This window comes from Ostrinia furnacalis, unplaced genomic scaffold, assembly GCF_004193835.3.
Source record: "Ostrinia furnacalis isolate ACB-3 unplaced genomic scaffold, ASM419383v2 OfSCF4519, whole genome shotgun sequence".
Taxonomy (NCBI): domain Eukaryota; kingdom Metazoa; phylum Arthropoda; class Insecta; order Lepidoptera; family Crambidae; genus Ostrinia; species Ostrinia furnacalis.
Window position 1 is genome coordinate 587,195 of NW_021134758.1, and position 22,166 is coordinate 609,360.

Here is a 22,166-nt window from a genome sequence, read left to right on the forward strand (position 1 = left end):
CTGAAAAAAAACATTCCTTTATTTTTGAAAAGAAAGAGAACTGCATTCATAGATTTTCGAAAAAATTTCGAAAATTCACTACCATACCATAAAATTTTCTGTAAATAATTAAGATAATTTAAGATTTCATGGTTTTCCTTTCATTTGATTTATCAAGTTTCTTAGAGAGATTTCATCCTTATACTTAACACTAACGATCAATGCAATAAAAATACAGGGCGTAATTTTTAACAGATTTATAGTTGGTTCGATTCCCGGGTGTAGCAAGCTAATTTTTGGAAATCTTTGAATGCAGTTCTATTTCTTGTCAAAAATAAAGGAATGTTTTCTTTGAGATATTTTTTCTATCTACAAAATATTAAGAGTACTTTCCCTCCAGGTGGGCATTACAAAATTCCACCCTGTATAGCAAGGGGCCCGGGGTGGCACGGCCCCCTTAGAATGGTCTGGTGCCCAAGGATGTTGGGCTACCGATTGAAAGATGACAGTTGATAGTACTCATGAGATATGTTACCAATCGCACCCCTCCCGCGATGTCATGACATGTCAGGGGGCCAGGCCCCCCTGGAAAATTATCCTAGATACGCCAATGGTGAGCGATGGAACGCGACATGAAGCGACGCGATGCGATGTAAGGGCTTCTTCCGACTGAGACATCCCATTTAGTATATTAATACGTTTTATTATTAGCGTTCACACGAACATCCCTGTTGCAGTGTCCCGCAAAAAATCTGAATCTGAATTTCAAACACCATGAGTGTGTTCACACGACAGTCTAATTTTGTGGAATCTAACTGGATCACGTAAAACTGGATTGACGGGGGAACGAGCCCTAATGTGTCAATCACGTGATGTATGACATAGTAATATGTCATGACACGTGACTACATAGCCAAGTATTATATCCAACGACTACTTGACATTTTCACATTGGGTTACATGGCGTCAAATCACCGGGTTTGTCGTTCACCTAGGACCACGGGTTAGCCACCAGTGGTTAATTTATTTTCATATTCAATATGAAATTAGCAGGGTTCGAGGATATATATCAAGATATATATCGGATATATATCCGATATATATTGGATATATATCCGATATATATCCAGCCGGTTTTGATGATATATATCAACTTTTAAAATTTGTTACTGTATTTGTACTTTTTGACATAAAATTTTTATTTTTTTAGTTGATTTTGCCGTATTTAACAGAATATTTTATGTTTTTGCTTTATTTGTCTGATTTTAAGTTTAAAAACATTAAAAACATGTTTATGTAACACATATGCAATAGTATTCATGAATAATACAATAAAATAATACTATGGCTTTCATACAAAATTGATATATATCGGGCCTTTTCAAGGCGAGAGTGAATAGGCACTTACAGGGCAGATATGTACCATCCTAGACCGCATCCCACTTAACATCAGGTGCGATTGTGGTCAAATACCTGCCTTGTTATGCATAAAAAAAAAAAAAAAAGTTGATATATATCGGATATACAGTCGTGGTCAACTAATTAGGGACAGATAGAATACTAAGCAATACTAAGTGTTCATATCCTATTATTGTGAGCTTCATTCGATATTACTGACTGTTACTTTGTAAACATATTGACTATCAAGTACTCTATTTATAGAATACAATAACAACAAAAAAAAAACTTACTAACTTAATAAAAAATCTTAATCAAATCACATGAATCGGTAATTATGGTACGGACGGTCTGGCCACCTAATTAGGGACGCTTAAGTTTTTCCTTCTAAATTAAAAAAAATAAAAAGTAATAACTTTTATTCTGTTCATTTGTAATTTCGGCGTCAATTTGAAAAGTGATATTCTTATCTTGCGAGTTAAAAACTCATCAAATTATTAAAGGTAATGGGCTGAAAGAAAAGCAACAATGCGCTAAGTTATAATCAATCTTTATCAGTGTGGATGGCCATACCGGTAAATTGCAGATCATCTGAAATGTTCCAAAAACATGAATCTACGATGCAGTGGCTTATTTCAAAATCATGAAACCACAGAAAGTATGCCTAGAAGGAAAAGGCCAATAAAAACAACCCCACAAGATGATCGCAGAATGGTCACTCTCGCAAAGAGAGACCCCTTTAAGGGTTCCGTTCTGATCAAGAGCGAGATTTTTGGACCAGAACCGACTGCTGGAGTATCTGCGAGGACCGTCAGAAGGCGACTGGTGGAGGCAAAGCTTGTAGGAAGAGTTCCTCGAAAAGTTCCACTACTGAAGATGGAACACAAAGAAGCAAGATTGGCGTTTGCAAGAAAGTATGGACATTAGGCTTTTGCTCAATGGATAAAAGTGCTGTTTTTGATGAGACCAAGATAAATCCTATTTCATCCGATGACAGACAATACGTGCGACGATCTGTAAAGTCCGAAATGATACCAAAGTAAACGAAGAAGCAGGTGAAACATAGTGGCGGCAATATTAAAATCTGGGGCTGTTTTTCTGGACATAGAGTGTAATCTATAAAAAGAACTGAAGTTAAACTTGAGCAATTCCAATTCAAATAAATATTGGAGAAAACGATGCTATCGTATGCTGAAGAAGTCTTACCAGTCTCATAAACATTTCAACACGATAACGACCCAAAACATACCGCGTTCTCTGTTTAATCGTTCCTAGCGCAACAGTCAGTGACGGTACTAGATTGGCCTGAAAACAACTCAGACTTAAGCCCTATTAGAGCTTATGGTATGAAACGAAGGAAAAAGTTGCAGCTCAACGTACTGGCACTAAAAATAAGCTTTTCGTGGCATTTCATGGTGTTTGGAATAATATTTCTTTAGAAACCTGTAATGATTTGATTGCATCCATGCCGCGCCGATGTCAAATGGTTATAACCAACAAAACCAACCATATTGGTTATAAAAATACGTTTGATGATTTTGTTTTGTATTCTATATTTATTAATGAAAACTTTTTATGTAATAAACACTTAAATAATTTCCAATTTATTTACATTTACAGTGAAAGTGTTACGTGTCCCTAATTAGTTGTCCATCCCTAGGTCAATAAATGTGTAGGTGGCAATGATTTATTTATTTTAAAAATATTGATCGCAACTATCTAGTTTCTCTTCTGGCCTGTAAATATTTAGAATACTAGCCAAATTACTTGTTATTAAAAGGCACAAGCTAAAAAGCCTCGTGAAGATTTTTTTTTCGGACTGGAGAGACGGTCTTGTGTTTTAGTCATATAACGTCCCTAATTAGTTGACCACGACTGTATATCATAAATATCCGATATTTTGATATTTATAATAAATATCGGATATTTTCGAACCCTGGAAATTAGCCACTCAGACGCACACTTTTTATATGTGCGTCCACTTGACACATACTCATTTCCGATTCAAAAGTTTGCGTAGCCTCTGAGTGACCATTCTACCACGATGTGTGGTTATGATGTCATGTGTTACGATTCGCTGACAAGTTTTAAGGTAGTGTGCTACCGGCGTTACAATCTTTCCGACTATACGAGATCGTTAAAAATATGCCGACCAATACCAAACCGTATTCACATACGTGATGCGATATTTGTGTATGTGACACGGACCAGTACAGTCAGCGCTAAATAATTCGTGACGTCTAAAGTAGCTAAAAAGTTAACGCGTCTTTGTTACAATGAGGGTTTTCGCGAATGAAAGATCCGCTAGATGGCGGGACGTGGATGTGGGGTCTGACTGCTGCGTGATTGGTGGATTTTGACATATCTGTCAATGTCATGTAAAAAATAACCAATCATGCAGCATTGTACCTCGCCTCTACGTATTGCCATCTGGCGGATTTTTCATTCGCGAAAACCCTCATTGGAATAAGGTTGTGTTGTCAACTTTTTGGCCACTTGGGTGTCACGAACTATTTGACGCTGACCTTACAAACTTGAGTCTCTTCTTGGTCTCATACAAATGTTTCACACCACGTGAATATACCCTTAGCCAGTGCGTCTGAAGGAAATGACCAATGCAGTCATTCAATTGTATAAAATTATTGTGCATTATTGAAATTGCTTCAGGCGCCTAGCTAGTACGATCTCTGTTAGTGCAAAAAACCCACCGGAATATTATGAACAGTGAGTTTTTCTTAGGGCTGATTTTACCACCGTCGGATAACTTTTAATTGAAGAATAAACTTGTCATTTTGACATATTTCCCATACTGAAACTGTCAATGTGCCAAACTTATTCTTCAGTTAAAAGTTATCCGACGATGGTAAAATCAGCCCTTAGCTAAATTCATTGACGTAAAATTATGAATGACATGAAATATTATTAATTGATATCTATTGATATGGCATTGGTATTTTATTCTCCAAAATTCCACTGGTCATTAAGTCACGGTGGGACCTAGTCGGAAAGATAATAAGTAACAGTTCAAACGTCAAGTTACTGATTCCGTGTTTAGATTATGTAATGTTCGATAATCGATTAAGTTCCAAGCGTTTATTGTTTCTGATTTTGGTTGTTGTCATATTTGAAAATAACGAATATTTTTTTCAGCATCTGTTAGATTTTGTTAATGATCATCAAAATTATACTGAGCCTGCTGTAGGAATCTCTAAATTAGATGACATTTCTCTTCAGTTAATAAATTGCGTATTTTGCAAATGTGACAACTATCGAAATCTAAAGTATGTCGAAATACAAAACTCGCTTCACTCGAAACGATGCACCTTAAGAGCATTTTGTTTTGTTCTTCATAATGTCTAAAAATGTAATGCGACTGTACTGTGTGTGTGTTTTATCGGACTGACTGTACAGATAAAATGGTGGTTAGTTGTGTTTGAGCATACGCACGCATGACGGAGTATTGTGGTGTTAATATAGCTAATCGTGCTGTTTATATTTTGGACTACCGTAAGAATGGTACAAGATGTATCAAACACTTTTATTTCAGTTGATAATAAAATACCTAACTGGTATCAAAATATTTCTATAGTAAACTAAAATAAATATTTGGCACTAACAAAATATTTACTCTCGTTATCAATTGAAAATTGTTTTATTAAAAGTTTTTAATCAATTTGCACTGTTTGTGCTAAAATATTTTATGAAATGAAAATAACAGCATTGAGCTATTATTGTTATTTTAACACCACAAGCTCTGTCAAAGACAACATCCAGTATCGTATTTTTATAGTCAAGGAGTTGGTGGCAAACATTCTAAGTTATCTTAAATGAGCTCTCCTTACCGCCTGGTCGGTGAATGAATGGATTTTATTAGTTTTTGTTTAATTGATGAACTTGAATCGCCACCGGCCGATGTACGCTAGAGGTCGCAAAACGCATTCCTACTGTATGATTCCCGGAGACTCCCTATCATGACAATTGTATCGAAGTCTGAGGTAGTGTCGGCTCTCGGCGTGGTGTGAGTGAGGTACTCTGTAATATAAAGAATGCAAGTGTTCAATGTGGTTTTAACGTTTTACTCATGTTTCTAATTCGAGGGGTTAGGTACGTTGTAGAATTAGATTTTTTAATAATGATAATCGATCAATTTATCGACGATTCTTGTACAGCATGAGGTGATTATTTTATAATTAGTATTGTGAATATTTACTCGAATATCATTAGGGAATTTAATTCGGATTTAATGGAGACATTTTTGATTACTGTTCTATATGTGAGGCCCGCGCGGCCGTTTCTTTGTAAATAAAACTTGAAAGTGTTCACTTTATTGAAATTGCATTTAAATCGCTAATGTTGCATGCTAGAATATCGGTCGTTTTAGTTGCGTAAACGATTTTTACGAATATAAAATAGTTCTAATGTGCACATACATACAGCTGTATTTCTCTAAGCATACTGCTCCTATGAAGCGATGTGATTACCCTTTTATCAACCACATATGAGACCTAAAAATGGGAACAGTATGAAAAAATACGCAATTTTGTACTCCAAAATCCCAGTTCTTAATTCAATTATCGTTTTGTAAATGTACTTGGTTGCGGAAGTTAATTTTAAAATATTTTACTTGATATCTCTGGACTAGCATAGGAACCGTATGCTTACTGTGAGCTCTTGTCATTTCAAATTACGTCATTCAGCGGTTGCTCAAGCGTTGACTGAATATTTTCAACTTAAGCCAAATGTTACGTATAATATAGAGGTGTTAGCAACCTGTCCCAGTGGGAACCACCTTGCACGGCTTCTGGGTGTTGTTTAGCATACGATCATGTCCCAATACTTCTAATTCTTTAGAATTAACGTTAGAGCCATGTAAATAGATATTTTTGGTGACCTAAGCAACAACAATGAACGAGAGATTATTATTTATCGAATTATATTTGACATTTATTTACCGCAATATATCGGTGCAATGAAATCCAATGATTTATGAAATCGTTTTACTAATACTATAATGTGCAATTATTTTTCTACAAATATAATTATGTTGGAAATTTATTGAATTTAACTGTAAATAAATATTATAAATATAAATTGTGTCGTTCCAAAGTTCACTCTTAGTCCCATTGTTGTCCTTAGGCCGCAGAGTTGTTATTGAACATTTTTAATAAGCTTTTGTCGCAAACATATCTAAATGTATTTGTAGTACAATCGACAGTACATGAACTTACCTCAAAATGGCTTATTTCCTCAATTGACTTTGAAACGTATACTTAATTTTATAAAGTTCCAAATCTATTGGGAAAAATCGTCATTTTGTGGCAAGTTGATATTCTATCGACGGTACGTGCGTGTGGTTGCGAGTTCGAAGTGAGATAGTCAATTCTTGTACATTCGTTACGTTTTGGCAATACGTTACTTTGGACGTTCATAATAATAAAACTTCAGGTTAAACAAGCAACCGGTAGATATATTTACCGCTTAAAGAAGCCTGTCTTTTCAATAAAAGAATTGCGCACGGTTTCAATGTAGATGAAAAGTGAATTAATCCTATTTTGCTCGTTTTAAATGTTACTTTTAATGGTTTAGTATACGTTGGCTATAATATAAATCTACTTTCGATTACTTTTTGGCACTGGAGTGGTTAATACAAGCACTCGACGCCCTAACAGCGAATAATGCATTTTCACGTTAAGTCTAGAACTATCTGAAGTTAAACTTTAAGTAGTTATTAAGTTTGAATCGTTTAGTTTATAACACTCGCTGCTCTCGCAACATCAATGTTGGCCATATACGATAACGATTGCTTCGTACCGACACGTGTGAACCGTTTGTTTTGTAAAAAGATTAAAATGTACAAATTAATTTTAATTCATTTCGCGTTAATGTTGCGACCGCACTGACACGCAACTAGACACGTGTTTTTTTTTTCTGTTTTTGTAAATGCTCATTTTATTATGTTTTAAGAGTCTAGTCATCAAGTTATGAGTTTCAGACGAAATAGACCCTGTTTTAACACTGTAAGTCCTACAGTCTTCATTCCATTTTACGTGAGCGCGATTCGCGTTCTATGAAACGTTTCGCGTCTCGAATTTAATAGCAACTGTGTATGTCTTACACACTGAACATAATTCGTGTTGGTAATATGGTTTTAAAGTTTAGTTTTTCACATTCACTAAAGGTATGTACTGTATGACAGATGTAATGTACTGTATAAATAGTTATTGTAGGATAAATGTGATAAAGGAAAAAAGCACAACATAAAACATAGCGGAGCCTAATCTGACGTCGAAGTAAGTTTTGTTTTCGTAAAGTTTTCTAAAGGTATGTGGGAGCGACGTGTCGGTTAGACTCGAGTCTGAATCAGGTGCAATATGGTGTTTATATGTTGGGTTGAAACAACATTCATGTTAGAATTTTGTGATCCGTTAGATTTTTTGACGACGGAAGAGTGGGATTTACTGATGTCTTTAGTTAATCAGATTTCACTTAAACGATTATTCTCGATATAAATTATGCATAATGTTTTTTATTTTTCTAAATTCTAAGCTAATTCCAAAGTATAAAAAAATATATTATTACCTAAAGGCAAATTAGTAAATCGACAATTCCAAAGGAAATTATTATATCAATGTTATATTGATTGTTAAATTCTTTTATTGTTTATATCGTTAGAAGTACAACGCCAAATTCAAAACTGTTTCAAATATAGAGGGAGAAAGCTATCTGGGAGTAGAGAATCAATGCAGGTACGAGTGCTAAGATTCTGATACCCTTAATTCATACAAAATTAACAGTGCCATAAGAGTTGCGTTTCTTTTTTGTATTAATTATTTATTAGTTTAATTGATTTGTCTCTTTCTGTCGATTATCAAAGTCCCTGTAAAGAAAAGAGACAAAACAATTTATTTATTATCGGATCGTCTTAAGTTATTTTTGAACTGGATGATAAAAATTAGATGGTCAATAGTTTATTAACTACTGTGATTAGTTGTTACGAGTCTCACCAGCCAATCACAGGCGGTTCAATGGGTCAAAGATTATTTTATATAGCTCTGAAAACGGTTTTTTTTACTGGCAATGAATGATCCTCTACTCTCTCGTGGCTCTATGTACTCATAAATATATAAAGCTGTTGGATTTTTACCTTTTGCATTTTGGAGTTAGGTTATGTAGCGGTAGGGTTAATGTACAGGCGAGAGGAAGTTTTCGCGGGGAAGCGTCGAGACACCAAATCGTGTGATTAAACATTTCTACAAAGTCTTTAATATTTGATCAATTTGTATAACATTAAATCTAGGACATAAATGTTTTCCCTCAAATATGCACAAACTTAATGAAGATTTTGCAGTAAATATTTCAAAGGTTTGTTTTATTTAAACCAAATGTACATAATAAGTGTGATAGAGATGAAACGGTCTCATTTAAAATAAAATTGTTGTAAGTAATGCATGTCTTTTAATGATAATCCCTAATTCCGCTAATAATCAAACTAATTGCAGGCATAGCGCAAACTGAGTAGATTCCTGTAGTGGAGCAGTGCAGTAGTGTTTAGGTTTTTTGGTACGTTAACCGTCACCCTATCCGCACTCCAGCGACCTACTCAGTTATGTGCTATGCCTGTACAAAAAATATTATTTTAATCTTATGGTGCGTCCACACTGGGCGAATATGCTCGCGCGGCAAACTCGACATCCTGCTCACCCTGCTCTTGAGTGAGCAAGATGTCGAGTTTGCCGCGCGAGCATATTCGCCCAGTGCAGTGTGGACGCACAATTAGAAAAATATATTTTTACGTTTAGGAAAGAAATTAAAAACAAAAGCTAAACTAAATCGATAGAAACCTTTTTATACTAATTTTCTCATAAAATTCTAGAAGACTGGCATCTAAGATTTCTGCAAAAAGAATAAAACTAAAACAAAAAATAAGCTCAAGTCAGTCAACTGTCACATTTTGTAAACGATTTTGGATAGCGAAATAAAAGTGGTTAAAATGCGTTCTTTCCTGCTCATAACACTGTTTATTTGTTTGACGACGATTGCGCTCGCCAGGCCTTCTCGACTTGACGACAGGAGTGATACTAGGTAAGTAACTTGTATAATATTTATCTTAACCTATAGCTATGAGTCATAGCTATGACCTCTATAGTAGGTAAGTAGAGGACATATAACTAGCGCCTTACTTTACAGAGCCCCTAAATTTTAGCTAGTTCTGTACACACAATTTCTGCAAAAACTAACCATAATGATCTCCATAACTAATTCTCCAAGGGTACAAGAAGAATGGTAGAAACTTGTCTTCCTCGTAGAGTGTAAATCACTGCATAATTTACTAAAGTAATAATTAATCTTATCACAGTGAAGTGGAAGAGAACGAGTATGAAGCTAACGAAGAAGAAAATGCAGCGGAAGACAACGTGCAAGAAAATGAAGACTCCAGATTAAGTGACCAGGTAAGGTTCAATTTATATATATTAATAAGATATAATTTTATTTATGTACGTTTAGTCTTTATTCTTACGCTTCTATTTATTCCCCAGGAAGCGGGCGATACTGCTGCTGATGAAGAGTCAAGGAACCAGCAACCTATGAGATTTGGTAGAGAGAAATACCCCCAACGGAATTACATGGAAGAAGCGGATCGTCCTAGAGCCAATGCCGATGGTGTAAGTGTCCCTTTATTCTCTCAATATTGAGCTTTATTGCTATCGTAGTCTTTACTGGGTGAGACAATAATGTGGCAACAAGTCCGCCTTCTTTATGTGCAGTATTTTTCCACCCTCGAAAGATTTTTCACCATCTAAATTCAATCTTACTTTATAGTGGAACATTTTGCTAACATTTTTTGTAGGTCTTAAAAGTCAGCATGATAGGGTAAACCAGAGAGTGATTGCCCACTGGTAGTGATTGCCCGCTTTAAGAATAATATTGTCAGGTGTTGACTTTGAATCACTCTAGTTAGATTTGAATTTACTAAGTAGATGGCTCCGAGATCAATGTACAGTAGATTTAAAATTTACAATAGGAAACACTAAAAAAAAACAGTTATGGCGGATTTTGTCAAGACGGGTGAAAATGTTACTCAAACAGGTAAAGACTTTAACAATTTTACTAAGGAATTACTTGCTTAGAGGTTAAATTTTTTTTGCAAGTTATTTAATATTCAACTAATGGTGTATAGTCATGATGAAATTATAAGTGTTTTCTCCATTATCAATGAAAATAACTGACAAAATTTGATTTCTAACGGTCATTTTAACGGTGGGTAATCACTGCACGTAAATCTGTATATTTTTAGTTATTGCCCACCATCATTTCAGTTATTGCCATATGTTAATGTATAGTTATTGCCCAGGGCAATTATTATTAGAGTGTTGCCACCATGCAGTAGCAGTGTTTAAGTTGCTCATTGCTAGACGTGTTTTGCAATTTACAGGCATAAATATTGAAATGGCTTTTAATGTTTCATTTTCAGTATGCCAAAGACTCCAAAAGTTCAATATAGCATAGAAAATTTGCAAAAAGCGATCCAAGCTGTACAAGATGTATCCAACAATTTATCTACAAGATAAATTGCTGAAAAATATGGTTTGGCTTGAAAAAATTGATAAAAATTCCAAACGCAAATACAAAAAATGAAAATCCTACGTTAAATCTACTAGTGAAAATGTTAATTGTAAGGAAATAGATACAACTTTAGGGAAGAATAACCAACAGCTAATTGAACATTCTGAGCAACCACTTGAATTGATATCAAAGAAGATAAAAAAATAAATACATATAAAATTTACAAATAAAATTCAAATTTTTTCGTCATCTATGTTTTGTAGTAGATGATTCTGTCTCTACCGATTCTGACTCATCAACATCAGCTCAAGAAATATTTGATAATATGTTAATAAGGCCAAACGCAATTTATTTTGAAATTTTGAAGACTGTACTACTAGAATTTAAGTTTAATGTTTTGTTTTGTTTATTTAAAGCCTATTTTGTCATTTTAAAATTGATTATTTTGTTTTAAGATACTGGGCAATTACTGTGCTTTGATGTGGGCAATTAGTGTAAGTAATGGGCAATGACTGTACTTTTTGGAGGATTTTAAAAATATTTCAATATTTTCTAAGTTACGTAAGTTTTAACTAAAAACTGTTAATATTCTGTTTAACAGTTTATTGAGTTATAAGAAAAAAGTCATAAATGGTCGATAATTAAAATACTTTCTTTAATTTTTCATCTCAATGTGTTTGAAATCTTTAAGTGGGCAATAGCTATACGGTTTACCCTACTTACATCGTGTAATTTTCAGTTTTCAGAGTGTAATCGAGGCAGAGGCAAGGGAGAAAAATTTGAGGAAACAATACAAGCCAACAATGAATTACCATCGTTCTCTAAACGCCGCCAAACAAACCGTTACATAGACAACAGTGACGTAAACGACCCTCCTGAGAAAGTACAACACTTGACCAACAACTACAAAACAAATCGCGTACAAGGAGATAGTCGAAACAATGAATACGACAAAAGAACTATCGATTCACAGACCTCATCATTGGACGATAGTGATGCTATATTTGATAACAACAGAGAAAATAGAAATAGTGGTGAAAAAGTTGAATACAATAATGAAGTGGCTGACTCCAGTGAGCAATCCCGGCATTTCAAACAGTATTACAACACAATGCAATCGGAGCATAAAAGCATGCTTGGGGATAAAAACTATGAAATGGGCAATCGTGACAGACGCCAAGCGGAAGCCAGCAATAATATTAATTTATCCAGTACTTCGACTGAAAAGGAAATGATATCAGCTGAAATTTCGAATGAAGAAGATGAAGCCGCCATTAGACGTCACATTAAAAAACTTTCGGGAGAAGAACTAGAAGAACTGCTCAACTCGCTCTCAGATGATAAAAAAGCTCTTCTTAATAGAATCATTGACAATGATCGTAACGCTTATGACACCGTCAATAAGAGGGAAATAACGAAAAAAGCAGGCGCCGTCGAAGAAAATAACTACATAGACAGTGGGATGTCTGAAATTAGTAAAGTCCAAGGAGGAAGCCCGTCTATTGATATCAATACTGAATCTGCAGTCTCGCAGAGCGCAGACTTAGAAAATACAAAACAGGAAAGCCAAACCGAGAGCGTTGATATATCAACCAAAACTGCGGATACAACCCGAGCTGAGACGCCTGAAAGTAGAGCTGAACTATTGAGCGAGCCAAATGACGCCGCTACTAATAGCAAGTTGGATAGCAGCGCCTATGACACCAACGATGCCTCATCAAGTGTACAGTCCACAAAAACGGAAAACAAGCGGGAAACTAATGTAGATTACTTCAAAAACCCAGATGGATCCTTTGACGATACTCAAATATCAGATAATTATTTTAACACCAAGGACGGTGATGATTCTTTCAATGATCAAGGTCATTTTTGTTCTCAAGATGTCGATTTGTCGCAATTAATTGACGAAGAAGCTCAACTTCACAACAATGAACATCAATACAAACGCGAAATTCAAGATAACAGCGTAGATGTAGATGATTCTATGAAGTCTTTAGAAGAATCATTCCCAAATAGCAATTGTGAAGAAAATGGACAATACTTTGAGTCAAATATGGCGCCTCTAGTTAGAGTAAAAAGGAAAGATGACGATTTGGTAATAAAAAAGAGGGCTGCTGCAGTTTTACCAGATGCCAAAGTGGCGTTTTTCCCATATAAAGCTGAGAATGATGACGTGGATACCGATGAGGGCAGCGAATTTGAAGATGATGGTTTCTATGATCGTACATCGAACTATGCTAAAAATGATGCCAATAAACCTGGGGATAACACTGACACAAAATATGGTGTTCGTTCCGTTCAATCGAAGGCTAATGTTGAAGAAGATTCTAAGCCAGAAGACTCCGCAAATGACAAAGTTGAAAGTGATACTATGAGTCTCGGTTCGGATACCGACAGCGTTTTGTCTGGCGTTGAAGGTGTGGACGACAATCTTATGTTCAACAGTGGTAGCCGTAACCGGCGTACAGCTGAAGATCCAGAAGGTATCGACCAAGGTAGACCCCTGCGCTCCACTCCATCACCAGAAGAGAACGCAAAGCTTCCTGACAGTTTCATCAATGTACCAAATTACCAGGAATCCGATGCTTTTGGTTCTCTTCCACGGAACTACGAAGGTGAGTTGGGTCGGTATAAAAGAATAAGACGTGTCAAACCACCTGCACTATCTGATGCGACAGCCTGATGATTAATATTTTCTACTTATGATACAAACAGTTTGATATGTTTAAGCATTTTGAGGTCTCTTAGAACTAGTTTGTAGAATGTTAATTTACATTGTTTTAGATTTGTTTTAAGTTGAATAATATGTTGGTGTGATGGCACGTCATTAAATTATTGGCTAAATAACAATGTTTTTATGTTCTTTTAGTTAGTTTTCTTAGACTTTCTTGTCAATTATTTGCATATTTTTATTTAGATTTATTTCAATAAATTAACTCATAATTAATGGACCGTCTTACGGCGCTGATAAATAAGATAATATTGTGAATCGAAATAATAAAATTGATATAATCCTATGCAATTTAACCTTTATTATGTATTTGGTATAATGTGTGTGTGATATTGATATAATCAGAATTAAGTAGGTAGGTACTTGTCTTTCGGGATTCATGGAGTTTGTCTCGATGGTGTCTAAATAAAACACAATGTTATCATAATATAAAATTTATTCATGGCAAAGTTTGACAAAAAAAGTAAATAATAAAAGTTATACATAATAATAATATGTTAAAATAACAGTAAAATTATGCATTTGTAGAATGGCATGTTAATCTTATTAGGACTAGGTTTGTTAGCTCGCCTTTTCATAGTAAATCTGGCAAAAATATTAACTTCAAAGCTCTAGTATAAGGAATGGATAGTTTTTAAATGTTGACGTTTTATTTCTGAGTAACTTTAGCGGCGTAGAACTTGTGCTCGCGAGTGTCCCGGGTGTGCTTGAAGGGCGTCCGCGGGGACTCGATGAGCGTAGCGGGACACGTGCCGTGCACGTGCGAGTGGAATTCTCGCTTGTAGCTGGTGCTACCATCGCCTAACACGAACTGGGAAGTAGTGCCGTGGTGACGAGAGACTCGCTCCACGCGCTCTACGCGCTCAGAACGCTCCGCCCTTTGCGCTTGTTCCGAGCGCGAGAAACTCCCGTAGCGGGACTCCGACTGCCCGTAAAACTCGCCTCCGACCTGCAGATTGTCGCGTATATTCACACGCGGCTGACGTTCAATCACCAACGTCGATTGACCATCTCTTTTATTTTGGGTGCGTCTCGAATCCGAACTGTCAGTGTGTTGAGTGATCACGCCCATGTTGTCACGCCCTGACCGATGCATTGAACTGATGCTTTTTCTGTCTGTGTTTTGAGCAGAGTTGATGTATTCTCCGCGCTCGCTTAGGTTAACAATGCTCTTCCGTTGTGCGGCAGCCGTTGAACTGATAGTATGGTGCGCTTCTGTAGATGAGGATACACCTTTGCGGTGGAGAACTGCATTTGAAGAATCCGAAACTAGGTCAGAGTTACGTTTATGGAAACCACTCCGGGATGAATTGTCAACGACTGTGGTTACATCGCCTCCACCGTGCATAGCCCTTTGGAACTCGATGCTGGTATTTGTGACGCTGTCACTCAGCTGATTTCTATTGACGCTGTGCGTTAGGTGAGATGATCTTGAAATGTTTTGTTCGGTGTGACTACCTTTCGTAACGTGTGTGGACACATTTCGTTGACTGTGGCTGTCAGAAGCAAGGTGTTGCTGAGAAATTGATCCTTGGCTTCTAGAGTTGGTAATATCTTGCGAAGAGCCATGAACCCTCCTGGTACCCGAAGTCGAATAAGAGGTTTGATTTTGTTCCAAGTGACTTCCGCGGGAAACATTACGTTGTACGTTACTGTCTGATGTAATGTGCCTATCACTTTGTTCACTCGAAACCACTCTGTCAGTATCAGAGCCGATCTGTCTTCTAACATGATCTGATGGATATTGGTGAGTGGTTCTATGTTGAATATCATGTGCCTCACTGGAAATATTGGAAACGTTTCGTTGTGTATGAGTTTCAGAAGTAATATGGCTGTGACGTTGTTGTGTGCTCATATCTTGCTTACTCGTCGAGCTGACTGATTGTTGATCAGAGGTTATTATTCTATGAGTAGTGTCTCCACCAGAAGGCATTCCCGCTGCAGGTCTTGGGCGGTCATCTATTCTCTTGGGTTTTCCTCCATCAGGACCTCCAATATGAGTGTGCCTTTGGTGCGTACTCAAATCTTGGGTACTGCTTGTTGAGCTGACTGTTTGTTGATCACTAGTCACTATTTTTTGAGTGCTGTGTCCACCAGACGGCATACCTGCTGCTGGCCTTGGTCGATCATCTATTCTCTTGGGTTTACCACCATCAGGACCTCCAACGGGGCTATGGCGCTGGTGTGTTCTCAGGTCTTGAGTACTACTTGTTGAACTGACAGATTGCTGGTCAGTCGTTACTACTCTCTGTGTATCAACCGTAGATGGCATGCCAGCTGCCGGCCTTGGACGATCATCGATTCTCTTGGGTTTTCCTGAATCTGGACCGTCACCGTTAGAAGTAACATACGTTTCAACATTCCTGGTAACATTCACCCATTTACCAGCAATCAATTTCTTTTCAGTCACTTGTTTTATCACCTTCGTTGTAGAAGTAGTAGAAGTTACATTCTTCACATTCCTTGAATCAGATTTGCTGATAGTCTTGTCTGTAACATTACGAGAACGGTCAGTGCTAGACCTGTCTACCACTCGGTTAACACTAGTTTGTGACCCCGTCCTATCTGGTTCGTCTTGAGGCCTCGGCCTTACGTGTGTACCAGATTGCAAATGCTTGGTAGTTGCGTGCTCCGTAGTACTGTGAGTACTAGAGTGTTTTACGTGACGTTCTGTATGTGTTGCATGCGTTTGGTCATCACGACGTATTTCTGAATGCGACTTAATGATAGAGTCATCGCGTCCTGTAACAGATGTAGAGTCTGTCGTCTTCTTAGTAACATCGCTACTCTGCACATGAGTTGTATCGTGTTTTGTTACGTGGCCATTGGTGTAAAGGTTGTCCTTTGGTTTTATGGGTCCAGGTTTTTCACCAGGGCTCCACTTCTGAGTACTCGGACGGTCAAAGTCTCCTTCAGGTTTTAAGTTATCTTTTGGCCGGACCTGGCTAGGGGTTTCACCGGGTTGCCACTGCGATTTAGGCCTGTCTTGGAATGCACCATCGGGATGAAGATTGTCTTTTGGCCTTACTTGGTCAGGTCTGTCACCAGGACTCCATTTTGTTTTACTAGGCCTATCAAAGTCACCTTCGGGTCTTAGATTATCCTTAGGGCGTACTTGAGCTGGTGTCTCTCCAGGTTGCCAAGGTTGTTGCGGTCTCTTTTCGAATTCACCGTCAGGCTTCAAGTTATCTTTTGGACGCACCTGTGAGGGTGTTTCACCTGGCTGCCATTTAGTCTGAGGACGTTTTTCAAATTCTCCGTCAGGCTTTAGGTTATCTTTTGGACGCACCTGTGAAGGTGTTTCGCCTGGTTGCCATTTAGTCTGAGGTTGTCTTTCAAATTCGCCTTCGGGTTTAAGGTTATCTTTTGGACGCACCTGTGAAGGTGTTTCGCCTGGTTGCCATTTAGTCTGAGGTCGCCTTTCAAATTCGCCTTCAGGTTTAAGATTATCTTTTGGTCGCACTTGTTGAGGTGTTTCACCTGGCTGCCATTTAGTCTGAGGTCGTTTTTCGAATTCACCATCAGGTTTCAAGTTATCCTTGGGACGTACTTGATCAGGCGTTTCACCTGGCTGCCATTGTTGTTTTGGTCTTTTTTCAAATTCACCATCAGGCCTCAAGTTATCTTCTGGACGTTTTTGGGTTGGTCTGTCTCCAGGTTGCCACTGCTCTTTGGGCTTTCGCTCAAATTCACCTTCGGGGCGGAGATTGTCATGTGGCTTGGTAAGTTCTGGTTTCTCCCCTTTAATCCATTTTGGCCGGGTGGGTCTGTCAAAGGTTCCCTCTGGCTTTAAGTTATCTGTTTGTTTTATTGGGGTGCGTTTTTCATCATAAACAACTTCGGTTGGCTCAGGTCTTTTTTCGAATTCTCCTTCTGGTTTCAAATTGTCTGGGTGGTAAATAATAGCAGACCTTTCTCCTTTTGTCACTCTATAATCATCCCGGCGAGTATGATCTTCAAACACTCCTTCAATTTTAAGATTATCTTCTCTTCGAGTCAATTTCACTCGTTGTCCTTTTACTACACGATATGTGTCTGAAGAACGGATGTTTTCCATTGTGCCTTCCATTTTCAAATTGTCTTCATGTTTGACTATTTCACTACGATCACCTTTCACGACGGTGTAATCATTTCTTTGTTTCATGTCAATGAATTCTCCTTCTATCTTCAAATTATCTTCTCTTCTAATGATATCTACTCGCTCAATCTTTTGCCTGCGACGTAAATCAGTTTCTCTGTCAATTGTAATATTATCAACTTGCTTGAATGGCTTACGCTTTTCAGCTGGTTGCGATGGAACTACTTCAGGCTTGTAGAATTTGCCATCGGGTTTCAGGTTGTCTTGAGGTTTAACTACAGGCGCTCTTTCGCCTTTAGTTGCGCTATAATCATTACGTATTTGAAGGTCAATAAACTCTCCTTCCGTTTTCAAATTGTCTTCGTGCTTCTGAATAACTACCTTTTCAGTCCTTTCAATACGCTTATAATCATCACGTGAACGATGAATATCTATTGTTCCTTCCATCTTTAGGTGATCCTCATGCCTGACAACGTCAACACGATCGCCTTTCGTTGCTGTGTAATCTGTTCGTCTTACAACCTCCATGTCACCCTCGGGTTTCAAGTTATCTTCAGGCTTCTTTTGAACAGGTCTCTCTCCTTTAATTGGCTTAGGCTTCTCTGGCCTTTCAAATTGTCCTTCTGGTTTCAGATTATCCTGTGGTTTTTTCGGTGTCTGTTTTTCAGCAGGTCTCCACTTCTCTGGTTTCGGCTTCTCGAAGTCACCTTCAGGCTTCAGATTGTCCTTAGGCTTCTTGACTTCTGGCCTTTCAGCGGGACGCCATTCATCGTGTTTAGGTTTCTCGAATTCTCCTTCAGGTTTCAGATTATCCTTGGGTCGTTTAACGACAGGTTTCTCTGCTGGGCGCCACTCATCGTGCTTAGGCTTCTCAAAGTCTCCCTCCGGTCTCAGATTATCTTGCGGTTTCTTGGGGGTCTGTCGCTCAGCTGGACGCCAGTCATCTTGCTTAGGTTTTTCGAATTCTCCTTCTGGTCTCAAGTTATCTTTGGGCTTTTTGACTTCAGGTCTTTCTGCTGGTCTCCATTCGTCATATTTTGGTTTCTCAAAGTCACCCTCAGGCCGAAGATTATCTTTAGGTTTGGTGGGTGTCTGACGTTCAGCTGGGCGCCACTTGTCAGGCTTTGGCGTTTCAAACTCTCCTTCAGGTCGCAGATTGTCTTGTGGTTTTTTGGGAGTTTGACGCTCAGCTGGTCGCCATTCGTCGTGCTTGGGTTTCTCAAATTCGCCTTCTGGTCTCAAGTTATCCTTTGGCTTTTTGACTTCAGGTCTCTCAGCCGGACGCCACTCATCATGTTTAGGCTGTTCAAAGTCGCCTTCAGGTTGTAGATTATCTTTCGGCTTCCTTGGTGTCTGCCTTTCTGCCGGGCGCCATTCGTCATGCTTGGGCTGTTCAAATTCACCTTCAGGTTTCAAGTTATCCTTAGGCTTAGTCGGCTCACGCCTCTCAGCTGGACGCCACTTGTCGTGTTTCGGTGTTTCGAACTCGCCTTCGGGATGAAGGTTGTCTTGCGGCTTCTTGGGAGTCTGCCTCTCAGCCGGGCGCCATTCGTCATGCTTGGGCTGTTCAAATTCACCTTCAGGTTTCAAGTTATCCTTAGGCTTAGTCGGCTCACGCCTCTCAGCTGGACGCCACTTGTCGTGTTTCGGTGTTTCGAATTCTCCTTCAGGGCGGAGGTTGTCTTGCGGCTTCTTGGGTGTCTGCCTTTCAGCCGGACGCCACTCATCATGTTTAGGTTGTTCGAACTCTCCCTCAGGTCTTAGATTGTCTTGTGGTTTCTTAGGAGTCTGTCGCTCTGCAGGTCGCCATTCATCATGTTTAGGCTTCTCGAACTCACCTTCTGGTTTCAAATTATCCTTTGGCTTTGTGACCTCGCGTCTTTCAGCTGGACGCCACTCATCGTGCTTAGGTGTTTCAAACTCACCTTCAGGGTGAAGATTATCTTTCGGTTTCTTTTGAACAGGTCTCTCAGCCGGGCGCCATTCATCATGTTTGGGCTTTTCAAACTCACCTTCAGGTTTCAAGTTGTCTTGCGGTTTCGTGGGTTCGCGCCTTTCAGCTGGACGCCACTTGTCATGTTTAGGTTGTTCGAAATCGCCTTCAGGGTAAAGGTTATCTTGTGGCTTCTTAGGTGTCGGCCTTTCGGCAGGACGCCATTCTTCGTGTTCAGGTTGCTCGAAATCTCCTTCGGGCTTCAAGTTATCCTTAGGTTTGGTGGGCTCACGTTTCTCAGCTGGACGCCACTTGTCGTGTTTTGGTGTTTCGAATTCTCCTTCAGGGCGGAGGTTGTCTTGTGGCTTCTTAGGTGTCTGCCTCTCAGCTGGACGCCATTCATCATGCTTAGGCTGCTCAAATTCACCCTCTGGCTTCAAATTATCTTTAGGTTTAGTGGGTTCACGTTTCTCAGCTGGACGCCATTTGTCATGTTTGGGTTGCTCAAATTCTCCTTCCGGCCTTAGGTTATCTTGTGGTTTCTTAGGTGTCTGTCGTTCAGCTGGTCTCCATTCGTCATGTTTAGGCTTCTCAAACTCACCTTCTGGTTTAAGATTATCCTTAGGTTTTGTGACTTCGCGTCTTTCCGCAGGGCGCCACTCATCATGTTTGGGCTTTTCGAATTCACCTTCAGGTTTCAAGTTGTCTTGCGGTTTCGTGGGTTCGCGCCTTTCAGCTGGACGCCACTTGTCATGTTTAGGTTGTTCGAAATCGCCTTCAGGGTAAAGGTTATCTTGTGGCTTCTTAGGCGTTTGCCTTTCTGCAGGGCGCCATTCTTCGTGTTCAGGTTGCTCGAAATCTCCCTCGGGCTTCAAGTTGTCCTTAGGCTTGGTGGGTTCACGTTTCTCAGCAGGACGCCACTTGTCGTGTTTTGGTGTTTCGAATTCTCCTTCAGGGCGGAGGTTATCTTGTGGCTTCTTAGGTGTCTGTCTCTCAGCTGGACGCCATTCATCGTGCTTAGGCTGTTCGAATTCACCCTCTGGCTTCAAGTTGTCCTTAGGTTTGGTGGGTTCACGCTTCTCAGCTGGACGCCACTTGTCATGTTTCGGTTGTTCAAACTCTCCTTCAGGGCGGAGGTTGTCTTGGGGTTTCTTCGGTGTCTGTCTCTCAGCTGGACGCCATTCATCGTGCTTAGGCTGTTCGAATTCACCTTCAGGTTTCAAATTGTCCTTAGGCTTCGTGGGCTCACGCTTCTCAGCTGGACGCCACTTGTCATGTTTCGGTTGTTCAAACTCTCCTTCAGGGCGGAGGTTGTCTTGGGGTTTCTTCGGTGTCTGTCTCTCAGCTGGACGCCATTCATCGTGCTTAGGCTGTTCGAATTCACCTTCAGGTTTCAAATTGTCCTTAGGCTTCGTGGGCTCACGCTTCTCAGCTGGACGCCACTTGTCATGTTTCGGTTGTTCAAACTCTCCTTCTGGGCGGAGGTTGTCTTGTGGTTTCTTCGGTGTTTGACGTTCGGCTGGCCTCCACTCATCATGTTTGGGTTGTTCAAATTCACCCTCGGGCTTCAAATTGTCCTTAGGCTTCGTGGGTTCACGCTTCTCTGCCGGACGCCACTTTTCTTGTTTGGGCGTCTCAAATTGACCTTCGGGCTTGAGATTATCTTCCGGTTTCTTTGGAGTTTGACGTTCAGCTGGTTTCCATTCATCGTGTTTCGGCTGCTCAAACTCTCCCTCGGGTTTCAAGTTATCAATGGGCCTCTTTTGTTTCAATTTTTCACCCATTTTCTTTGGACCGTAATCATCTTGAGATACGGTATGGCTGTCGAAGATACCTTCCATATGCAAGTTATCTTTCCTTATTATTTGTTGTTGTCTTATATCAGTTTCTTCGTAAGTTTTATACTCTTCCTGTGAGGTAGTAATTTTCTGTAGATCCTCCGTAGAATAGAATTTTTCGAAGTCTTCCTTTGTCCATGTACGGCGTCGTTGAGGACGTTCAACAGGTGTTACTTTCTCGGTGAAATCTGTTTGATTAGAAGTAACGAATTCGATTTCACCTTCTCTAATAATATTGTCAGTTCTCCGCGCGACCAATGTAGTCCTCTCGACGATGTCAGTGTAGTCGATGAATTCAGATTTACTGGTAGTTTCGGTTGTCATATCTCCTTCTATCTTTGTCCAGGTGTTACGACGAACTGGTGAAGGCCTCTCGACTGGCTTGATAGTGTACTCTGAACGCGAAGTGGTTGTATCTGAAATAAGATATAGAGGAACATTTAATTACTGTCTACTGGGTATTCGTATGATATCCTACACATTTGATTGGATTTCAGTATTAGCTTTATTTATGTATTATTCATAATTAATTTATCATAAAAACTTTGAATTAGTCTAAATACATAATTTAATTCAAAAAAAATTGAAGAGACATTCTCTTAGAAATTGAAAGTCTGACAAAATAAATAATAATACTAACTATGA

At 39.0% G+C, this 22,166-nt stretch overlaps 2 protein-coding genes across 2 annotated transcripts in view; one reads left to right on the forward strand and one right to left on the reverse strand.

The window, feature by feature from the left end:
• Positions 1 to 9,326: 9,326 nt before the first annotated feature.
• LOC114359621 (uncharacterized protein DDB_G0290685) lies at positions 9,327 to 13,773 on the forward strand. Its single transcript, XM_028314086.1, has 4 exons — positions 9,327 to 9,459; positions 9,734 to 9,827; positions 9,915 to 10,040; positions 11,681 to 13,773. The coding sequence occupies exons 1-4, from the start codon at positions 9,368 to 9,370 to the stop codon at positions 13,622 to 13,624; spliced, it is 2,256 nt and encodes a 751-aa protein (XP_028169887.1). The 5' UTR covers positions 9,327 to 9,367; the 3' UTR covers positions 13,625 to 13,773.
• Positions 13,774 to 14,215: 442 nt separating this feature from the next.
• The window catches only part of Sdb (SAXO downstream of blistered), a 38,188-nt gene continuing 30,237 nt past the window's right edge, over positions 14,216 to 22,166 (reverse strand). Inside the window, exon 4 of the mRNA XM_028314060.1 lies at positions 14,216 to 21,937. Within this exon, the coding sequence (XP_028169861.1) occupies positions 14,322 to 21,937 (7,616 nt within the window). The 3' untranslated portion in view covers positions 14,216 to 14,321. The remainder of the gene's footprint in view (positions 21,938 to 22,166) is intronic.

Excerpts from the sequence above, each read along its gene's own strand:
- LOC114359621 (XM_028314086.1), top strand. The coding sequence starts at position 9,368 with ATGCGTTCTTTCCTGCTCATAACACTGTTTATTTGTTTGACGACGATT. Across the intron at positions 9,460-9,733 it reads GACGACAGGAGTGATACTAG|TGAAGTGGAAGAGAACGAGT; the intron begins GTAAGTAACTTG and ends ATCTTATCACAG. Across the intron at positions 9,828-9,914 it reads ACTCCAGATTAAGTGACCAG|GAAGCGGGCGATACTGCTGC; the intron begins GTAAGGTTCAAT and ends TTTATTCCCCAG.